Source organism: Centroberyx affinis, unplaced genomic scaffold (assembly GCF_046629955.1).
Source record: "Centroberyx affinis isolate AG114_WGS23_722 - 3 ecotype Tasmania unplaced genomic scaffold, CSIRO-AGI_Caff_v1 ptg000490l_1, whole genome shotgun sequence".
Classification (NCBI taxonomy): domain Eukaryota; kingdom Metazoa; phylum Chordata; class Actinopteri; order Beryciformes; family Berycidae; genus Centroberyx; species Centroberyx affinis.
This window is the reverse complement of record NW_027279144.1, coordinates 117,089-134,837: the sequence shown is the minus strand read 5'-3', so window position 1 is coordinate 134,837 and position 17,749 is coordinate 117,089. Positions and strand designations below refer to the sequence as shown.

The window sequence follows — 17,749 nt, the reverse complement described above, 5'->3', positions numbered from 1 at the left end:
TGAACCACAGGTCAGACAGACACAGAATTTGGCAAGTATAGGCCTAATTTGCAAAAAGCTAAGGGATGGTCCAAATATGGGTTAGGATTAGGGTCATTACATTTTTTTTTTTATTTGCACAAAAAGTTGAACAGGTTGATCGATGGGTTGATCAGAAACATCATTTTAAAGAGATCTGCCAAGCCATATGTTGATCTGTTGAACTTATGTTGTGTTGTGATAATAAAGACTGCTACGCCCACAATGCCTTGCAAGGCAATTAGGGAACTCAGTGCATTTTTTGTCAAGTAACCTGTTCATTGCTGCTAGCAGCTATATTTCCAATCCAACCTATTGTAACTCTAAAGGAGGCGCAACATCCAAAACACAACATCCTGTTACTTTTAGACACAACTTCAGTATTTTCTTTTCTAAACCTGATCTATTCCTAAAAAATCAGGATCACTTACACTAAAAATTGTGAAGCATATTGAGGGTAACGCCATTTCAGACACAGCAGGACGTGCGTACCTCTTATTGCCATAAGACGTAAAATCCATTTTTCTTTGTCTCCTGTAACAGATGAAGGACGCTCTTCCTTGCAGGCGCTGCAGATAGATCATTACAGATGACCTGTCTGTCTTTTCATGCCTCCTTGATTTTATTCATTTTTTAATAAATCAAGGACAGGGACGTGTCCTCTCTGCATTAACTGCAGCGAGGTCATTCAATGGCTCTGGTGATTGAAACTTTATGCTTCATTTAACTTCAGCACTTAGAGTCAAGTACAGATATGCTGTTGTAAAAATGTTATTAGAGGAACTTACAAAGCACTCTGGAGTGTGTAATTTCCCTGGACCTTTTCCTAAAGCCGAACAAGAACTCACACAATTTAGATGAATAAAGTGGTTTGAATTAGGCTTCATTCTGTGCAGTCCTGGGGATTATTGTATATCCTCTGACTGCTATTTTAAGATAGAGAAAATGTGCTGTAGGTGTTAATATTCATCTCATTTTAGCGACCCAATATTTTGGTCAAAGATACAATCAGAATTGGTTTGAGCATCTGCATGTTGTGTGTATTCGTATATGAGTTTGAAACTATTATTTTCCATTGAAAATATTATTATTTTTTTTAAATATATTCTTAGCTCTTTATAACTCAGCTCCAGTTTACAAACATAACAAATGTAAACAGTGTAGTGTTTGCATGGATGTGCGGATCCTAGAATGAGCTCAGATATCAGTTTTCCAAATTAAATCAGAAGGCAACTCTTAGCAGCTGTCTTGGAAGTACTGGATTTCGGATGTTTTCACCAGCACATGAATGCAACATAACAGTTACGGCTGAAAAACAGGAAATCTTCTAACGGAAATTCCACCACCAAAATCTAATCAACTGGCCCTTGGCCCAAGGGCTAAAATTTCACCAAATACCAGCCAAATCCACAAATCTTACTAACAGACAGAGAGGCAGACAGGGTGTGAACACGAACTTTGTAGGCCGAGGTAAAAAAAAATAAAATAAAATAGGCTATATCTTCAGTCATTCATAATGCAAACAAAGTGGGACAACGGTGTCTCAACAGGGGGGCGCATTACTGCAATTTGGGATTGGGCCTTTAAAGAGGAGAATGTCCTAGTTGAGGAAGAGATGTGTTTTAATCAGGTCATGGCATCGTACTCTAGCCTGACACTGTGACTGTCAGTGGGAATGCATTAGTACTAAGCATGTGTGTACACGGCTGTCTGTTTATCAACGTTCAAAGGCAGCAAGCTCAGGAAGGCGGTCATCAGGGGCTCAATTAGAGAAGCCCAGTGATGCTGCCGTTGACCTGCTGAGTGCAGGCGCTGTTTATAGAACACTCATCTGTGTGTGTGTGTGTGTGTGTGTGTGTGTGTGTGTGTGTGTGTGGGTGGGTGGGTGGGTGGGTGGGTGCATTTGTGTGTTCCTGAAAGAGAGATGCTGAGTGAGCGAATGTGCAATTAAGTGAGAGGAAGGCTGTGTCTGATTCTTTCTCCTGGGCAACAATCTTTGAAATTGCCTACTGTCTCCAGATGACATGAACGATTACAGGTATAGGAATTGTGCTAGATGAGGAGAGATGGAAAGATGGAAAAATGTTTATGTACTGCCATTATGCCCATCCAGCACTATGATTATAGAGGCCTCCATAAACTTTTATACAGTAGTACTGTGATGATACTGTAAACTGTCTGTACAGGAATATTTTCTTAATGGTTGGATATCATCACTACTAGATAACATCTAAAATCCTTTTATCAAATCAAGGCTTTTTCTTCAGATACTGGCAGAACATCTAAATGTCTTGTGACTAAATGAGCCCATGTCACAGCTTATGAGATGTATCATCACTGTTGGACACATGCTTTATTGGTTAGAGCTCACCCTACAACTAGCAGGTCACAGGTTCAATTCCCATAACAGCCATGTATCCTGTGGAAATGCACTTGAGCAAGGCACTTGACACCTACTTGCTCATTCATTGTAAGTAACTCTGGACAAGTGCATCAGCTGAACGCCAAAGTTGTAATTGCATTTTGGCAACTGTATAACAGGTTATCAAGCAATTGCTGCATCTGATGAGCGCACAAACTGTGAGACAGAGGCTTGATGGGTAATGGTGGCCAACAGGGAAGTAGTCTTTGTTTTGCAAGTCCCCAAGAGCAGTGCCTGAATGAGCCACCGGGGGGAACACAAGCTGCAAAAACATGATACTGAGAATAATTCTCACTCACTACTGAGGCTGTATTCTGACAATGGGACACCATATAACCCGCATCTCTTTCAAATGGTGTCTGCCTTGTAAAAATCTAATTCTACATGATGAAAAATCTCAGATAAGGTGATTGCTTTGAATGGCTTTTAGATTAAATGTTCCTGTAGTCAAAAAGAAGAGGAACCTCACCAGGAGGTTAAGGCAGAGTATGTGCCTCCTCTGCAATTTCTCCAGTATTGTGTTTGACCGATGATGCTTCCCAGCTATACAGCGCCTGTCATTTCATCTCACCATAAAAGAAGTGGGCAACTCCTCAAGATCCATCCTTTCATTTTCAGAGGAGAGAGAAGTTGCGAGGAGTGAATGTGCTGTTATTTGACGGTAGGATTCAGACTTGAAATGACCTGCTTGAATAGCACATTAGCTGTATGCAATTTACCCAGTTTCAAAGGTTCACTGTTCTATATAGTTTGCAAAAATCATTTTTTGGGTCAATTTTCTGCAGATGAAAGCAATGCTTACAAAGGCTTATTACACTGTACACCAAATAGAAGAGAGAAGACCCTTCCTAAATCCGGTATCTCACCAATCAAACTTAGATATAATAAACATGGCTCTGCAAAAAGTCTCACTAATGTTGCTTAAGCAGAAATGCTATTAATATTAGAAACTTGATGATTTGATTTAAAAAAAAAAAATCTGATTTATCAGAGTTTATTGAAAGATTTGGCTCTTATAATTCCTTTGACTTGGAAATGGCAAAAACTTCTGCCTTGGTTTCAATTTTGACTCCTTTTATGTTAAAAAATGAATAGTTTTTCTGAGGGGCGGAAACTATTCAGTGATTAAATTAAACCTGGAAAATTTGCAAAGGTATCATCCAGTGCATAAATTGAAGCTGTATAAAATGAAAAGGTGCAGAGAGTCATACCCTGTAGGGGTTGGTGTATTGTTTCAAATAGATGATCTTGAGAACAAAGATAACATTAAATGGCTGATACAGCATTAAAAATAGTCTGTGTCTTCACAATCCCTGCCCCAACAATAAAATCTTAACTGAATTTAACTACATGCAGTATTTTCTTTCCTCTGCATGAAACAGATCTGATCTCAACATGTGCAACATAGTACATTTAAATATTTAAAGCTGTGCAAATGATGCTCCCCATACTAATCCTTAAGGAGGACTTTCAATTAATGGATTCCCATGAGGTTTATTTGGTTTGACTTGTTTCTTCTCTTACTGTGCCTTTGATTTGGGGTTTATCAAAGCTAGGTGTGTGTGCAGAGTGAATTCATAGAGACAGGGTGTGAAGAGAACTGAGGCAAACGAATTCACGGTGAACTCTCTGCAACCTCCCAGCTCCTTGCAAGTTGGTGTTGTACAGTAGCTCCCACCCATTGATATCAGCACTTTGTGGCTTGAATAATTCAGCAGAAAATCACGGAGCTACCTGATTCTCTGCAGATGCTGAACTGCTGGGATATGATTATTATGAGACATAGCAGAAGAGCAAAATATAACATTCACCAGGTAATGCAGAAATGAATTAGAAATAATAGTAAAGGCTACACAGAATGCAGAGTTCAGAAAGACACAGTGCACTTTACAAGTTATGCTGTTTGATACATTCAGCTTAATTATGTGCAGCACCTTGCTGTCCTTTGATATTGCAAATCACATGCAATCAAATTCTCAGTTGGTTCAATTATTATCAGCACTGTGTTATATTGATCAGACATGGTGATAGCATGACTTCTTCAGAATAACTGCTGCATTACAAAAACCTACTGGAATAAATAAAATAATAAAAAATATAGCTGACAATGTATAATTGCATGATATAGAGCTCCAACATCACTAATGCGTTGGGAAAGGCTCAAAGACATTCAAGGCATGGTTCCTGAAAAACATTTTCACACTATGATCATCTTTGTCTTTTTTCTTATGATGGATAACATTGGCAACAAAATGTTTTTGGGAAACCGTGTCCTAATGAGCTACAGTAATACACAGCGTCTAGACAGGCCTCCCCTGCCTACTATCACAGAATCAATCTGTTGAAGCAGAGGAAAGCTTGGGAACATCAATAAATCTCCTGCTATGAGAATGTTTATAACAGTGCTTCTGCCCTCCCACAGCATGCTTCTGAGATCTAGTGTCCCTTGTGACGAAAAGTGATCTTTCATGGACATGAAACAAGGGCTATGAATAAGTATCAAAGAGCATATCTGATTTTGATACTCAGGAAAGAGGAGACTGGGAAACCATTGGCTCTGGGAGCTACTTATTGGTGATATAGCCAAAAATGAATGTGTGCCACATGGACTGCAAGTGACACTACTGCTTTTGAGGAGAAACGTATTTTCAGGCATGGAAATGTTTTGGCCCAACTAATTATCCAATTAGTTGTGAATATGACTGTACAAATATTTAGTACATCAAAATTTCTAATTCTAGATAGTATTGCTAACAAGAGAAGAGAGAATTCTGATTTTCAAAACATGACATTTTTTTGTATTGTTGTCATGCGATATAGACAGAAGTCCTAATAAAAAATGACAATTATTCTTTAAGTATCCCCAAAATAATTATTTTCAAACCCATTCTGCAAATGAAACAACTTCGACTTTTATTCAATCCATGTACGGACATCAGAGATGCATTTGAAACAAACAAGAACATTGTATTAATCCAGTGCAGTTAGGGTAAGACCGTGTTCAACTGTCTGCCAGTTTATAAACCTTCCACCTCCGCGCAAGATAAGGCCTCAAACTGAATCCTCAGACCGTAGTGACTCTCATGACCAGCTCCCGCGTGCTGTTGCTGGGCTGGCTGCGAGCCTCCGGCTGCCTCAGGTGGCTGAGGAGGTGGAGGATGTTGTAGGGACAGTGTTGGTCCGGCACTGCGCTGGGGTCATCGTGCGTGCCCAGTCCTCCTGTGGCCGTCACCACCGTGGTAGCGGTGGAGCCGGGGGTGGTGGAGGCTACCACCATCAGGGAGGAGGTGGAGGTGGACACTCCTACCCCAGTCTGATAGCCCTGGCTGGGCTGAGAGAGCGTCCTGTCCACGGCGGCCTGCTTCAGGTCGTCACTGTCCATAGACTTATCATAGTTCAGGACCTTCCACTGCTGGTTCACAGCCTGCCAGCGGTGGAAGATGCGAAACACAGAGGGTCCCTCGTGGACAATTAGCGCTGTGGAGATCAGAACATCAATTAGACAATGTCACTGTCTGGCAGCAGTCTTAATGATACCACAGAGTGATATATCTCTGCATTCACTGTGACTGTGTTAAGGCAGACGGTGAAGGTGAAACCCACAGAAAGTATTAGCTGTGGGAGCAGCAGAACAAAACAACTAATCTTTAAAGTATTGCACCGTAACCCCAAAGATAAGATCTTTATTTCATGAAAAAGTGTAAGACATGCTACGACTTGCGACACAGTAAGACACACCAATTTTAGGTTTTAGGTTAGCAAAGATGATGTATTCGTTCTGTGGGTTTGTTCGATAATATCTTATCACAGTTCAAAATTGCTTATTGATTCGTCCTCATTGAACTCAGCATGCTGGAAAATTGAAATCAATCTGTAACAAGAGATGCATGGACCCCAAGATTTTACAGCCTGTTTTTGTCATAGTAGATTCATGTAAAGGGAAATATTTGTGTCTTCTTATTGTGCTTAGACAGTATCATCACTATCATTATAGCCAATATACAACATATTGCAGTTGTATTCATCATAGAGCAACATAATTACATTATAATGGCTCACTATGTCTTTTCTTACAATTAGTATAATATTGTCATCGCATATGATAAGCAGTTACATCCGTTTCAAGCAATGCAGCAACCACAGTGCTAGCAGTTTTCCCAAGTATGGACAGGTAATAATTCCACTCTCCTCTATTTACCGAGTTTAATGATAAGAAATCCTGTCTCTCCTCCTCAGTGTTTCTCTCCCACTCTGTCTACTGATAAGAGAAAGTCAAGTCTTTTCTCTTTAATGTCTGCCAGGTGACAAGTTAATCTCTGTAAAGTGCAGAGTTAATGACTCCACAGTCAATCCCTGCTACCAAACCGGAGACAATCAATCTCCTCTTCCTCTCATCCTGCTGTCTATTGCAGTGGCAGTTAGGCTTTTCTCAATGTGAGATGCCATCAGACAGTCATCCAAGCACACAGGCAGCCAAGCTGAAGAGGAGCAATACTACAAGATTTTCTCCGGGTTTAAAGCTTCAATTATGACTCCCACGCAAATTCAGAAAATAGTTGAAAATGCTACATCACAGTTATTTCTCCGAGGTCGTGTCAGAGTACCTTGGTCTTCAAAGTTTGCTGGGGATTGCTACTGTAGTGTTTAATGTTGTGCTGACAGCCTTTTTAATGCACGCAAAGAAAACCACTTCAGTTACTGATAGGACTGTACCGAGACTTGAAAACATGCTGCATGCATGTTTAATTTATCAAGTAAGTTTTGACCCAGCATCTCATCATGTTTCAACACTGTAATACAAAAATATTGGTAAAGCTATGGCCCAAGAATCATAAGTCAAAGGTACATCTTGACCTGGGATAATGTGACAAGACTCCACAGACTTAATATTAATCTCAGAATCCAATCTCAAGATGTAAGTACTCCAATTCTATTTGATCCAAAATCACAAGGCCATTCCAAAAGAATTCCAACCATTTGATTAAATTCAGCAAGTAATGAACCCATCCCCTGTAATCTGAAATGTAGCGCCTCACCGATGCAGACGACGTCCATGAAGCCGTACATGCCGTAGCAGATCTGGAACAGCAGGTCTTGGCGCTGCCAGCGGGCTGACGGGCTGAAAGACGACCACACCAGCCAGGAGATACTGGCCATCAGGAACAGGGAGCCCAAGATGGCTGCTGCTATCTGCACCTTCTCTATCACTGTCAGGGAGATGGCCTGCCACTGCATGGAGAGACACAGACCAGAGAACAATCAGTTTGGTTTGTTTTTCTTTTAACCTTTATTTAATGCTCAGAAAAGGAGTGCGTAGGAGAGGAGTGCTTATGTAGAGAAAAACACAAACAAGAGAAAGACACAAACAATGTCTACAGTCATCAATGAAAACATTCACAAATCATTAATTAAAACATTCAAATTTTCATCAGATTCCTGAAATGTTCCATCGCAACCAAAGCATCAAGTTTCAGGGTTCGCAGCATTTGTCTTCAGGTATATGAAACACAAAATCTAAAGGCAGTATTTCCCAGGTCAGTGCTAGTCCTGAGAGCATTTCTATTTCCAGTCCAATTCCAACTCTCCAGTCAATAAACAATGCAAGATACAGCAATAGTTGAGGAGAAGAGTTTTAGAAATAAACAAAAACCAATCCTGATCTCAACAGTGGGCTTGCTCACTTTTTGCTATAAAATGCAGTATTTCCAGTTACAAATCAAAGAGCTGGAGCATCACCAGCATCTATCTCTACTTAAGAGAGACTATTGAATGCCTATAGATTATATCACCAAAGTCTAAAACAGAGAGAGAGATTGCTTCCACAATCTGTCTACAGAACACTGGGAAACAAGCCCTGTTTCTATACAAAGTTTCATTCTCAGCTTTTTTCTTCTCAATTTATGATCAGGGCAGAACTAGAGTTGCGGTAAACACAGGATAATTACTGAAAATGATGTTTTAGGTGCTTTCTCCTCCCAACCAAAAACAAATTACGATATGAATAACAAAAATGCGTCCAAATGAGTCTCACAGGAAAAGGGCCTGGGGCTATCTACCCCCATCCCAATATACTCAAATAGCTCTCCCCTTGAGATGGTTTGATAATGTTGGCAAGCACAGATTTTGGCACTCAGTGTTTCGAGTTTTTGATTGGATACAGATTCTCTTAGTTCCAAGAACCTACAGTATCTTGGCCATACATTCCCTACTTGTGGATATTCTAAAAATTCAATTTCTGGCTCAGCTGTTTTTCCACTAAAAGCTCACTGTTTTCCACTTCGCTCTGTAATACACCAATAGCTCACCTGTAGTGGGTTCTTAGTGCTGATGGCAATGACCTGATATTTGTAGTAGCATAGCTCACAGGCCCAGGAGCCTCTCTCACTGATCCATTTGATGAGGCAGGGCTGGTGGGTGCAGCGCACCGACCCGCTGCAGCGACACGGGCTCAGCAGCTCCCCCTGTAGGACAGAGACAGGCAGTCAGCACCGGCAAGGACCCAGGACAAGAGTTTATTGACATAATTCAGTTCATTTAAATTGATAAATAACCTTCACAGCTGAGTTTATGATAATCTTATTTTAGGTTTAGGGTTAGGGTTTTTCCATTTTCTTTACTTCTGATAGATGTCTTGTCTGAGCAAGTTGTAGTGCAGTTCAAACAGAAATATGCCTTAATACCTGATTTACACTACCAGTCAAAAGTTTGGACACACCTGATTGAATGTACTATGTTTTTCATTATCTTAAAGCCATTTTGATCTAAAGGCTTATGCTTATTAAATGCTTGAAATTTGTTTCTTAGACAAATATAAATAGTGAATCCTATGTATGAATTTCTTTCCAAAGCCTTTGCCTACTGTAAATAATCTAAAATATAAGATAGTTTTGATTTGTTTAACACTTCTTTAGTCACTGCATAATTCCATTTGTGTTATTTCAGAGTTTTGATGTCTTTACTATTATTCTAAAATGTGAAAAATAGAAAAATAAATGTCCAAAGAAAAATAAGGTCCTGCAATGGTACATACCATGAATATGTCAATTTTTTTCACTAATAGCAGACAGAATGCAATATAATACTGGAGATGAAGCAGGCTAGCATTTTCTGCTTCACATCATTGGACTGGAGCCTCAGTAGTTCGAGTACTGATTTCCTATTTCCTATACATGTCCATAGCAATCACTAACCGATTGATTATCCTTAGTTTCTTCACCTTATGTATCCTCTCTGTAGAAAATCCTTTTACAGGCAATATAAATCACCTACATGCATATATGTTTGCAGTTCCTTGCAGTGTCTTATTGATTTTCTCAGAGGTTTACACACAGGCAGGCAGGCAGGTAGGAAAGCACACACGCACTGCACAATCTTATTTCAGTAGAATGCCAGTTCAGAAATGACATGAAAGCCTTCCGTTGTCATAACTATTACACATAGTTGACAGTCCAAATCCTTGATTACTGGCACAGCTGAGAGGTGGAGGGATTAGCCACAGATGCTTCTGTCAAAGAACAAAGCCCGAAGAAGATGCAAAACACTGAACAATAGAGTTTGTTACTTTAACTTCTTTTCACTGCAGCCCTTCAAAACACTGTGATGGAATAGTCGTGTTTACAGCAATGTTCTTTTATAGTTACAAAAGTGGTGTGTTCAGATTTATCATTCAAGTTTATAGGGATACACATACACGTTTAGACTAAAAAGAAATAGCCCCTAAAATCAAGAAATGCTTAATTTTCCCATGCCTTCTCCTTCCTCTTCCCCTTAAATCACATCCTCCTCTCCTTGCCTTCCCTCTCTACTTGCACCGGACCTTGATTCGGTCTTGTTAAAGAAAAACTGTAAAACCTAACCTCTTTTGTCTGGATCATACGCTTTTATTTAGATTTTCTTTGTCAAATTTGAACAGGGTCCAATATCTTTTTTATATTATTGTCTGACCGCTGCACTCTTCAGTAAATGCTGGTTATCTAGGAATGTAAGCTCATTCCACTCCTGCACTCATTCCGGATGGGAGCACCAGCCAAAAGCCTAAAATATAAATGTTAATATAAATAACGGTCTTTCATGTCCCCACTCTCTGCCTGACTGGGTGCTATGATTGATTTTAATGAATAACAAGCAGATTTAATGACAATTGTTGCTAGTTCTGCGTTTTAGCCGAAGCCCTAGGTGGTGACAGCCTAGATGTCGGAGAGGCAGATTTGTGACCAGAGGGTGGCCGGCTAAAAACCTATGCCTGCTGGGAAAATGTGGGCGGGGAGGGCGAAAGAGAGGCACGCTTCCCGCTAACAGTTGCTGTTGAGATGCGCTTGAGCAAGGCATTTACCCTCCGTTTGCCCCAGTGGTCAACAGACTGTGTTTGTACTGGGCAGCTCCCTGGTGTGAATGTGTGTGTAACTGTGTGTAGCAAGGCATTACTGAAAAAAAAACATGTTATTGCTGCCGTTTGAAAACCTTGTATCTCCAAAATGTCAACTCTTTTTATTAAAGATAATTTTTTGGGCATTTTTACCTTTATTAGACAGATCAAAGTGGAGAGAGACAGGAAAGATTGGGGGCGGAGACAAGGGGATGACATGCAACAAAGGTCTTCAAACCCAGGACGTCGCATTTACATGGTACCTGCCTTAAACCACTCAACCACCAGGACACCCCAAAATATCAACTTTTTTAGAAACTGAGAAAAATGCATTTTCAGCTCATCTTATGGGGTTTGAAAGGGTTTCTGGAAATCCAAGGATGATAGAATTCAACCCATAGACGGCTGTGTAAGTGAAAACAAAAAAAATCACCAAAATTGTCCAGTCAACCTTCCCTGGATAAATAAATGGTAAAAAAAAAAAACCTATCAATGACATAGTACACAAAAGACTGCAATTAACTTCCATCTAAGCCAGGGATTCTTAAACCATTTTCAGCCTGAGATACAAATGAGAAATGTATTCTTCCACCCTGGGTCCCAAGCCCATTAAAATATATTACAAGCCTTGTCATATGGGAACCCAAAAGATGTAGGCCTGCTGCCCTTTTTGGCTTCTGACCTGCAGTTAAAGAAATGTGGATCTATGAAATTCAAAGCAGGACCTCCTTGTAAAGATGTTTCTTAATCTAAATGGGACTGAACAAGAGCCAATAATGAATGAAAAAGCGATGTAGCTCTACCCCTCTAAGCCAAGGTATTTGTTTTCTAAGCCGAGGTATTGTTAATTCCGTATTCACATTCCCTATCCAATCTGTACCATGAACACAGCATTGCAGAGATTGTGGGGAGAAACACAAAGCAGCGCTCCAACTGATGTCTCCACGCCATCATTGTCCTGACATCTGACAGACGGAGCAACACCCTGGTCACGGAGCAGGGAGGAAAAAAGGGGGGCGATAGAGGAAAAAAGGCCCATCTACAGATGGCCATGGTGGGAGTGTATTGGCAGGCGCACCAGAACAGTTCTGCCGTGTCCAGTGGGACTCGGACTACTCACTGTGACAGGCCTGATCACAGCCAAGAGCTGAAACCTAGATCCACTCCCATGCAACAGAGGCCACAGAGCGAGCAAAAGAGTCTGCTGACAAATGTGGCATTACAGCCCACACACACTGACACGCGCTACATCTTAATGTCCTACTGCTGATCAAACAGCAACGTTACTACATTATAAAACAATGTACTCTATTAATAACTGGAGTTTGGTAGTTTTAGCCATATTATTACATTTCTCTGTGCTACATTATTTCTATCTCAAAAACAATTCAGCACACTTAATATTCTCCTCATGAACCCAGAACCACATCTGGCTGCTACTGTGTAATGACATGGAACTGAATTACAGATTGAGATTCACATTTTTTAAGGGTGTGAAATCAGGGCAAGTGAACTCCATTAAATCTAGGCGAGGGGGCACCGTGAGATAATAAACTAGCTCACCCCGAAACAAAACAAGAGAGATTTTTTACATCAGCCAATAAAAGATGTTCGGGCCAAAAGCATTTCTTTTTTCGGGAAGCTGCAAGTCATATATGTATATTGTAATAACCCTATCCAACAAGTTAGAGAAAAAAGAAGTACAGCCACTGAATAATGGAATTGAAGGGCCCAAGTCAGGGCATATAAGTTTAGATTTATTTACCTATAATGACCCTTCATAAAACATATGCCGGGGGATGCTCCGCTCATCACTTATTCTGCGGGAACCATTACGGTAATAGTTAATGGACCCGATAAAGAGCAATTGAATAGAAGAGCAATTACTAGGGTTTCTGATCTAATGTTTATGACTTCATAGCTCCTGCCAATAGACCTCAGCAAGGGCCAAAATATTTCATTCGCTTATGTAACTTGTTTATATCCCATTCCCAAGAAATGGCTGAGGAGCCATCTTACATGTGATGGAATACAGAAAGCATAGTGCTCCGGCGCTGTGGGGCCTCACAGAGAGAATGATGCTAACTCGACCCCTCAAGGGCTCTCATTGTGCCTCCGACAAATGAACTGTGCAAGTGCATTATCTGTGTTATGATTTAAGAGTGAAAGCCAGCATCTTTTCTAAGCAGCAGGGAGTCACACTAACATGCAGCTGAAGTGAGGACGGGATAGCAGGAGCGTCTGCCCCAAAGGCCACTTCAATGTAATAGTGCATGACACTCCAGGAGAGGATCCCTCAAACAGGGACATATTCCACGGCTTTCCTTTAATATTATTCCACTTCAAGGACAATGCGATACAGTGTTATTTCCTGCTGATCTGTATGATCTGAAGAAAACGCGGCAGAGGAATTGTTCACAGTGGATCTGTGAGCGATGTGGTCTAGACCAGGTCTGGGCGCACGCGCTTGAATAAAGCGAGCCCTTTGTTAAGCTTCTTGTTGAGATTTTGCTGAATAGAACCAATAGAAAATGGAAATGGGTCTCAAGGTAGCTGTATATGAAAAAAAAACTAGATGACTAACTGGAGGTATTGAAGTAAGAGACATTAATTTATTATTATGGGTCTTACCCTTGGAATGTCAAAGTGCCACTTCATCTGATATTGGCTCAACTTTTCATTATTTACTGTGTGTCTGAGGCTATAATTTGACTCAAGCACAAGTAGTCTGACTTGAAACAACAGGGTGTTAAATTGGGAATCGCTAAGGACAGCCTCCATCACAATGGTACCATCAACATCAAGATCGATTCGACTCAACAAAGATTACATAGGCTATTTAGCAAAGGTTAGGCTTGGTGCCGGTATATTTATTCGGAATACAATAATTTTTCAGTGGTTGCCTCTGTCAAACATTCAGCTAAAGGCCCTTTTCCAGCAGGATACTTAACTACGTCCCTCACTCCCTTCCTCACGCTGTCTTGAGTATCACAGCCCCGGAGATGGAAGTGTTTTGGAGGTGGATTGTCAGATCAGATACTGGCTGCCTTGGTCTACGTGACATCCTGGAGGCTAAGGGAGAACAGAGGATAACTAATGTCCCCGCTGCCTGTATCACACAGTGACACATAGACAGTCCACTCATCTCTCCTTTCCAATGGAGCTGCCTGCTCCTGTACCCATTTACACCTCAGCAGATCTATATCTGGACTTCACCCAACACAACAGCAGAGACGATAGGAGAGGGAAGGATGGTGATAGATAAGAACTTGCATAATGAAAAGATGGCAGAAAATCAAGTGCTATTGAGTAGCTGCAATGTCTCAAGGAAGCGTCGATGGGGTGAGCTGGAGGAGGCCCTGGGAAATACTGCAAATTTTCGAAGGCTGTATTTTGTATGCATTGCAGGGCCTGCTGTCTATCTGTGGAGCTTTTGAAATAACAAGGATCTGAGTCCTCGTCTTCCAATCTCATAACTAGATCCCATGGCAGTAATGATTTGAAAGTGCAAGCTCAGAGGTGGAATGATACATAATTTTGCTGTTGGAGTAATTAGTTGATGATATATAAAGAGATGAAGCTATATAAAGTGGAATGGTATGACCATAAAATGATAAATCTGAACAATTAGGAAAACTTGCTAAGGTAAAGGCAACATAACTATAAGTAGCCCCCCCCCCCCCCCCCATGTGTGACATATTCGTCAATGTAGTGTCAAAGGCAGAGACAAACAGTGCAACTAATGTGGCTGCAAATCGCAAACTGTCTGCTCTTCTGTTATAATTTAGTCTTATTTATTGCGGCACACCTTGGCCATCTCCTCCAGATTTTCCCTCTGCTGATTGATGAAGTGTGACATATTCATCAATATAGCCTCAAAGCCAGAGACAAACAGTGTGACTAATGCGACTGCCATTCTCTCTTGTATCTGCCGTTCTGTTCACATTAATTTCTACTGTTTCAGGTGGTGTGTGTGCAACAGAGAGGCATTATTTGATTTTTCACGCACATAATGTTTCGGTATGAATTCACAGTAAGCGTTTGGCTCTAATGAGTTGTTATGGCATCTCTGTGTATCCTCCACACTTGTCAACCAGGGGGACAAGGTCTTTCATTATCCTCCCACTGGTAGCTGTCTTTTCGTGCCTCACAAAGTGATGAGGGCAGGATGCAGTGGGAGCCTTGCTGAGAGAGCTCTCCAGCAGCTGTGTGATTATCCTAACAAGACGCTGGGAGTGGGCTTTCTCAGAGGAAAAGAAACTTGACCAGTAGATCCTCTTGTAAAAGAATGCCTGATATGAGCGCTCCAAGAGCAGTGACTGATATCTGGGCTTGAATATGCAATGTTCTGCCAACATGAATAGTTAATCTGTAGTGGTCTCCAGTCATGTTTCATGGAGGGCAAAGAGTGTGCAGGTTTTCATTCCAACCAAACACTACACCAACAGATTTCACTCATTTGCATACCTTCACTGTGAGTGTGTGTGCATGTGGGGTAATTAGTGAAATGAGCTGGTGTAGTGTTTAGATGGAGTGACAACCTCTTAGCCCTAGATGGAACATGATCTTAGACTAATGGCATAGAAGATAACAGTAAGACATTAATCTCTCATCTTAGCAAGTCACCTCATCAAAAGAAACTCCCCTCTTGCAGCTCAGCAGCAAACAGAGGAACATTCTTCCTTGACTTACATGCTCTGGTCCCTGGAAACAGATCCTGCACACAGGCGTCCTGAAGCCACTTTCAGTGTAGCTGGTGAGGGAGAATCTCTCCTCCAGCTTGCCCTTTGAGCAGTCATCAGAGGAGCTGCTGCAGCCGCGCAGGGCCGCCGACAGCTCTGCCGCATCAACCCAGCCCGCCACTTGTCGGTCTCCCCCCGGTGGCCCGGTGGCTCCTCCCGCAGGTGGGGTAGTCCAGTCCCCCGCGTGCTGGTGGCCCCGCACTAACGTGTTGTTGTTGTCGGGGACAGTGACGTCCGTCTCATGGCTTTCCGCGGCTTGTCCGCTCATGGGGGTCAGCGGAGGCAGCGGTGTCGGCGGCGCCGGTGGCCCGAGCAGGAGCACCCTCAGGTCACCGAGCAGGACGCAGCAGCGGCTCTTCAGCATGCCCTGGCTGCGCAGCATCAGCCTGTCTCCGGCTACAAATTCACAGCACCATACAATGATGCTGAAAGCAAACAGCATGTGCCCCCGTCATGAGCAGACACTTCTTCATATGTCGTGGGATGGGGTGGTGGGGGCGGGGGGGCGTCTTCCAGTGGTGTTTGTTGGGATTTTGGTGTAGCTTTTAGTTTCCTATGAAGACATATGAAGCCTATATTTTCAGTCTTTTATTTTTTCCCCACGAGAGAGTAAATCCAAGAAGAAAATAAATTCCATCGATGCAAACAAGTGTCTGAAGCCATTAAGTTCAATAAATGGAATCGCTAAAAGGGGGAAAGTCAGATGTTAGATTGATAGGAATATGCATTCAAATAATTAGGCTATGCCCCGTTCACTCAAATGTCCACAGTCATTTCATGGCATCAGTTATAATAGTCTGCATGGTCTACACAGCATAAACTATCTAGACAGTCTTTTCTCTCCAGATTCACGTCCAGTGCATAAACCCGGAATCACATCTGTCTATATAATGGCTCGCAATTTAAGCAGTAGCCTAATAGAAAACAAAATTGCAGCGCTCAATCTTAAAATTCTAATATTCCAACAATATTCAACGAAAGCGCAATTTTAAACCAGCAGTGCTCGGGTTACTGTCGAGATCCTGTCCATTTAAAGCAAAACCAAATCAATCGATGGCGTGCCATGTTAGGAAGCAAATCTCTCTTACCTGGCGAGCTACACCGATTTCCATATGACTCACAATTTCAGGCTTTTTTGACAGACTCCAAGCCAGACTGCAGGTCGTGCACAAGTCTCTTCACAGCTTTGAAAGCCAAATATCGAATTTCCATATTCGAGGAACAAGTCGGTGCGTTTAAATCCATCCATTAAATTCCAGCACGATTCTCGGACCGTCCTGCTAAGTGAATGCATCCGTAGCCCCGGAATGATCAGTGATCATTGGCTGCTGAATTGGTGCTGCAGCTTCAGCACCATGATTCCTGGGACAGCTCCCAGGCGCCGCACGTCACCACCGCACAGTGATGCAAGCAGCCAACCCATTACTTGGGAAACTGTGGATTCAGACAAGTTCAAGAGAATATGATCATCATAATAACTAGTTGTTATATGTAAGGCACCTATTGGGATTGGGGCTGGAGCATCCTGGAGAGATTCATAATACGAGCTATTGAGTAAATGACAGATGGAGAGCAAGGTCCGTATTCCACAACAGTGACATTTCTTTTTTTTCCTGTTTGAGTGGTGTTTTCTGTATAAAATGATACAAACAGAAAGCCCATTACATCAACAGAAAATTCAGTATCGGCTCCTTGATCAATAATTCAAATAATTCATATTAATCTCAATTTGTCAATTACTCAACACAGATCTCAGTCTCAGTAAATGATCAAATGATCAGGCATCAAAGAGTGAACTGAAGAACTGAAAAAGCTGTTGATTTGGCTAAACTAAATTCACACAATGCAAATAACTATCAAAAGCAGTTATTTCTCCAAATTAATTGATAATGCAAAAGAACAATGCATCATAACAACTACTAAACCAAATGCTCACTTATGGACGCACTTGATAAAACGAACAAAAACGAACAAAGGAAAGCAGGAAAAACAGAAGAAATGAGAACAATGACTGTTAACTTGCTGGTCAGGGAGCAGCGAGGCTTGATTGAGGGACTGAGATTTCTTTGCCAGAACTCAAACTCAGGCACTTAATGGACTGTCAACTATGGTGCTATGAGGAAACTGACAAATTAAACCAGTGGTTGTCAATCCCCTGGACCCAGAATGCTGCTGGTTTTGTGTCGTAGCAGGTAGTTAATT

At 41.6% G+C, this 17,749-nt stretch overlaps 1 protein-coding gene across 1 annotated transcript; it reads right to left on the bottom strand.

Moving 5' to 3' along the window:
* Positions 1–5,504: 5,504 nt before the first annotated feature.
* On the bottom strand, positions 5,505–15,929 carry marchf4b (membrane associated ring-CH-type finger 4b). The gene is made up of 4 exons (XM_071517415.1): positions 15,498–15,929; positions 8,746–8,901; positions 7,477–7,669; positions 5,505–5,917 (listed from the first exon to the last, which is right to left on the bottom strand). Exons 1-4 carry the CDS (start codon positions 15,927–15,929, stop codon positions 5,505–5,507), a joined length of 1,194 nt encoding a protein of 397 aa, XP_071373516.1.
* Between the last annotated feature and the right edge of the window lie 1,820 nt (positions 15,930–17,749).

What these genes read in the sequence shown, in the direction of transcription:
- marchf4b (XM_071517415.1), bottom strand. Translation starts at nt 15,929, where the DNA reads ATGCTGCGCAGCCAGGGCATGCTGAAGAGCCGCTGCTGCGTCCTGCTC. An exon ending in GTTTCCAGGGACCAGAGCAT is followed by an intron (nt 8,902 to 15,497) that starts GTAAGTCAAGGA and finishes TCTGTCCTACAG; the next exon opens with GGGGAGCTGCTGAGCCCGTG. An exon ending in CATGGACGTCGTCTGCATCG is followed by an intron (nt 5,918 to 7,476) that starts GTGAGGCGCTAC and finishes TGATCTCCACAG; the next exon opens with CGCTAATTGTCCACGAGGGA.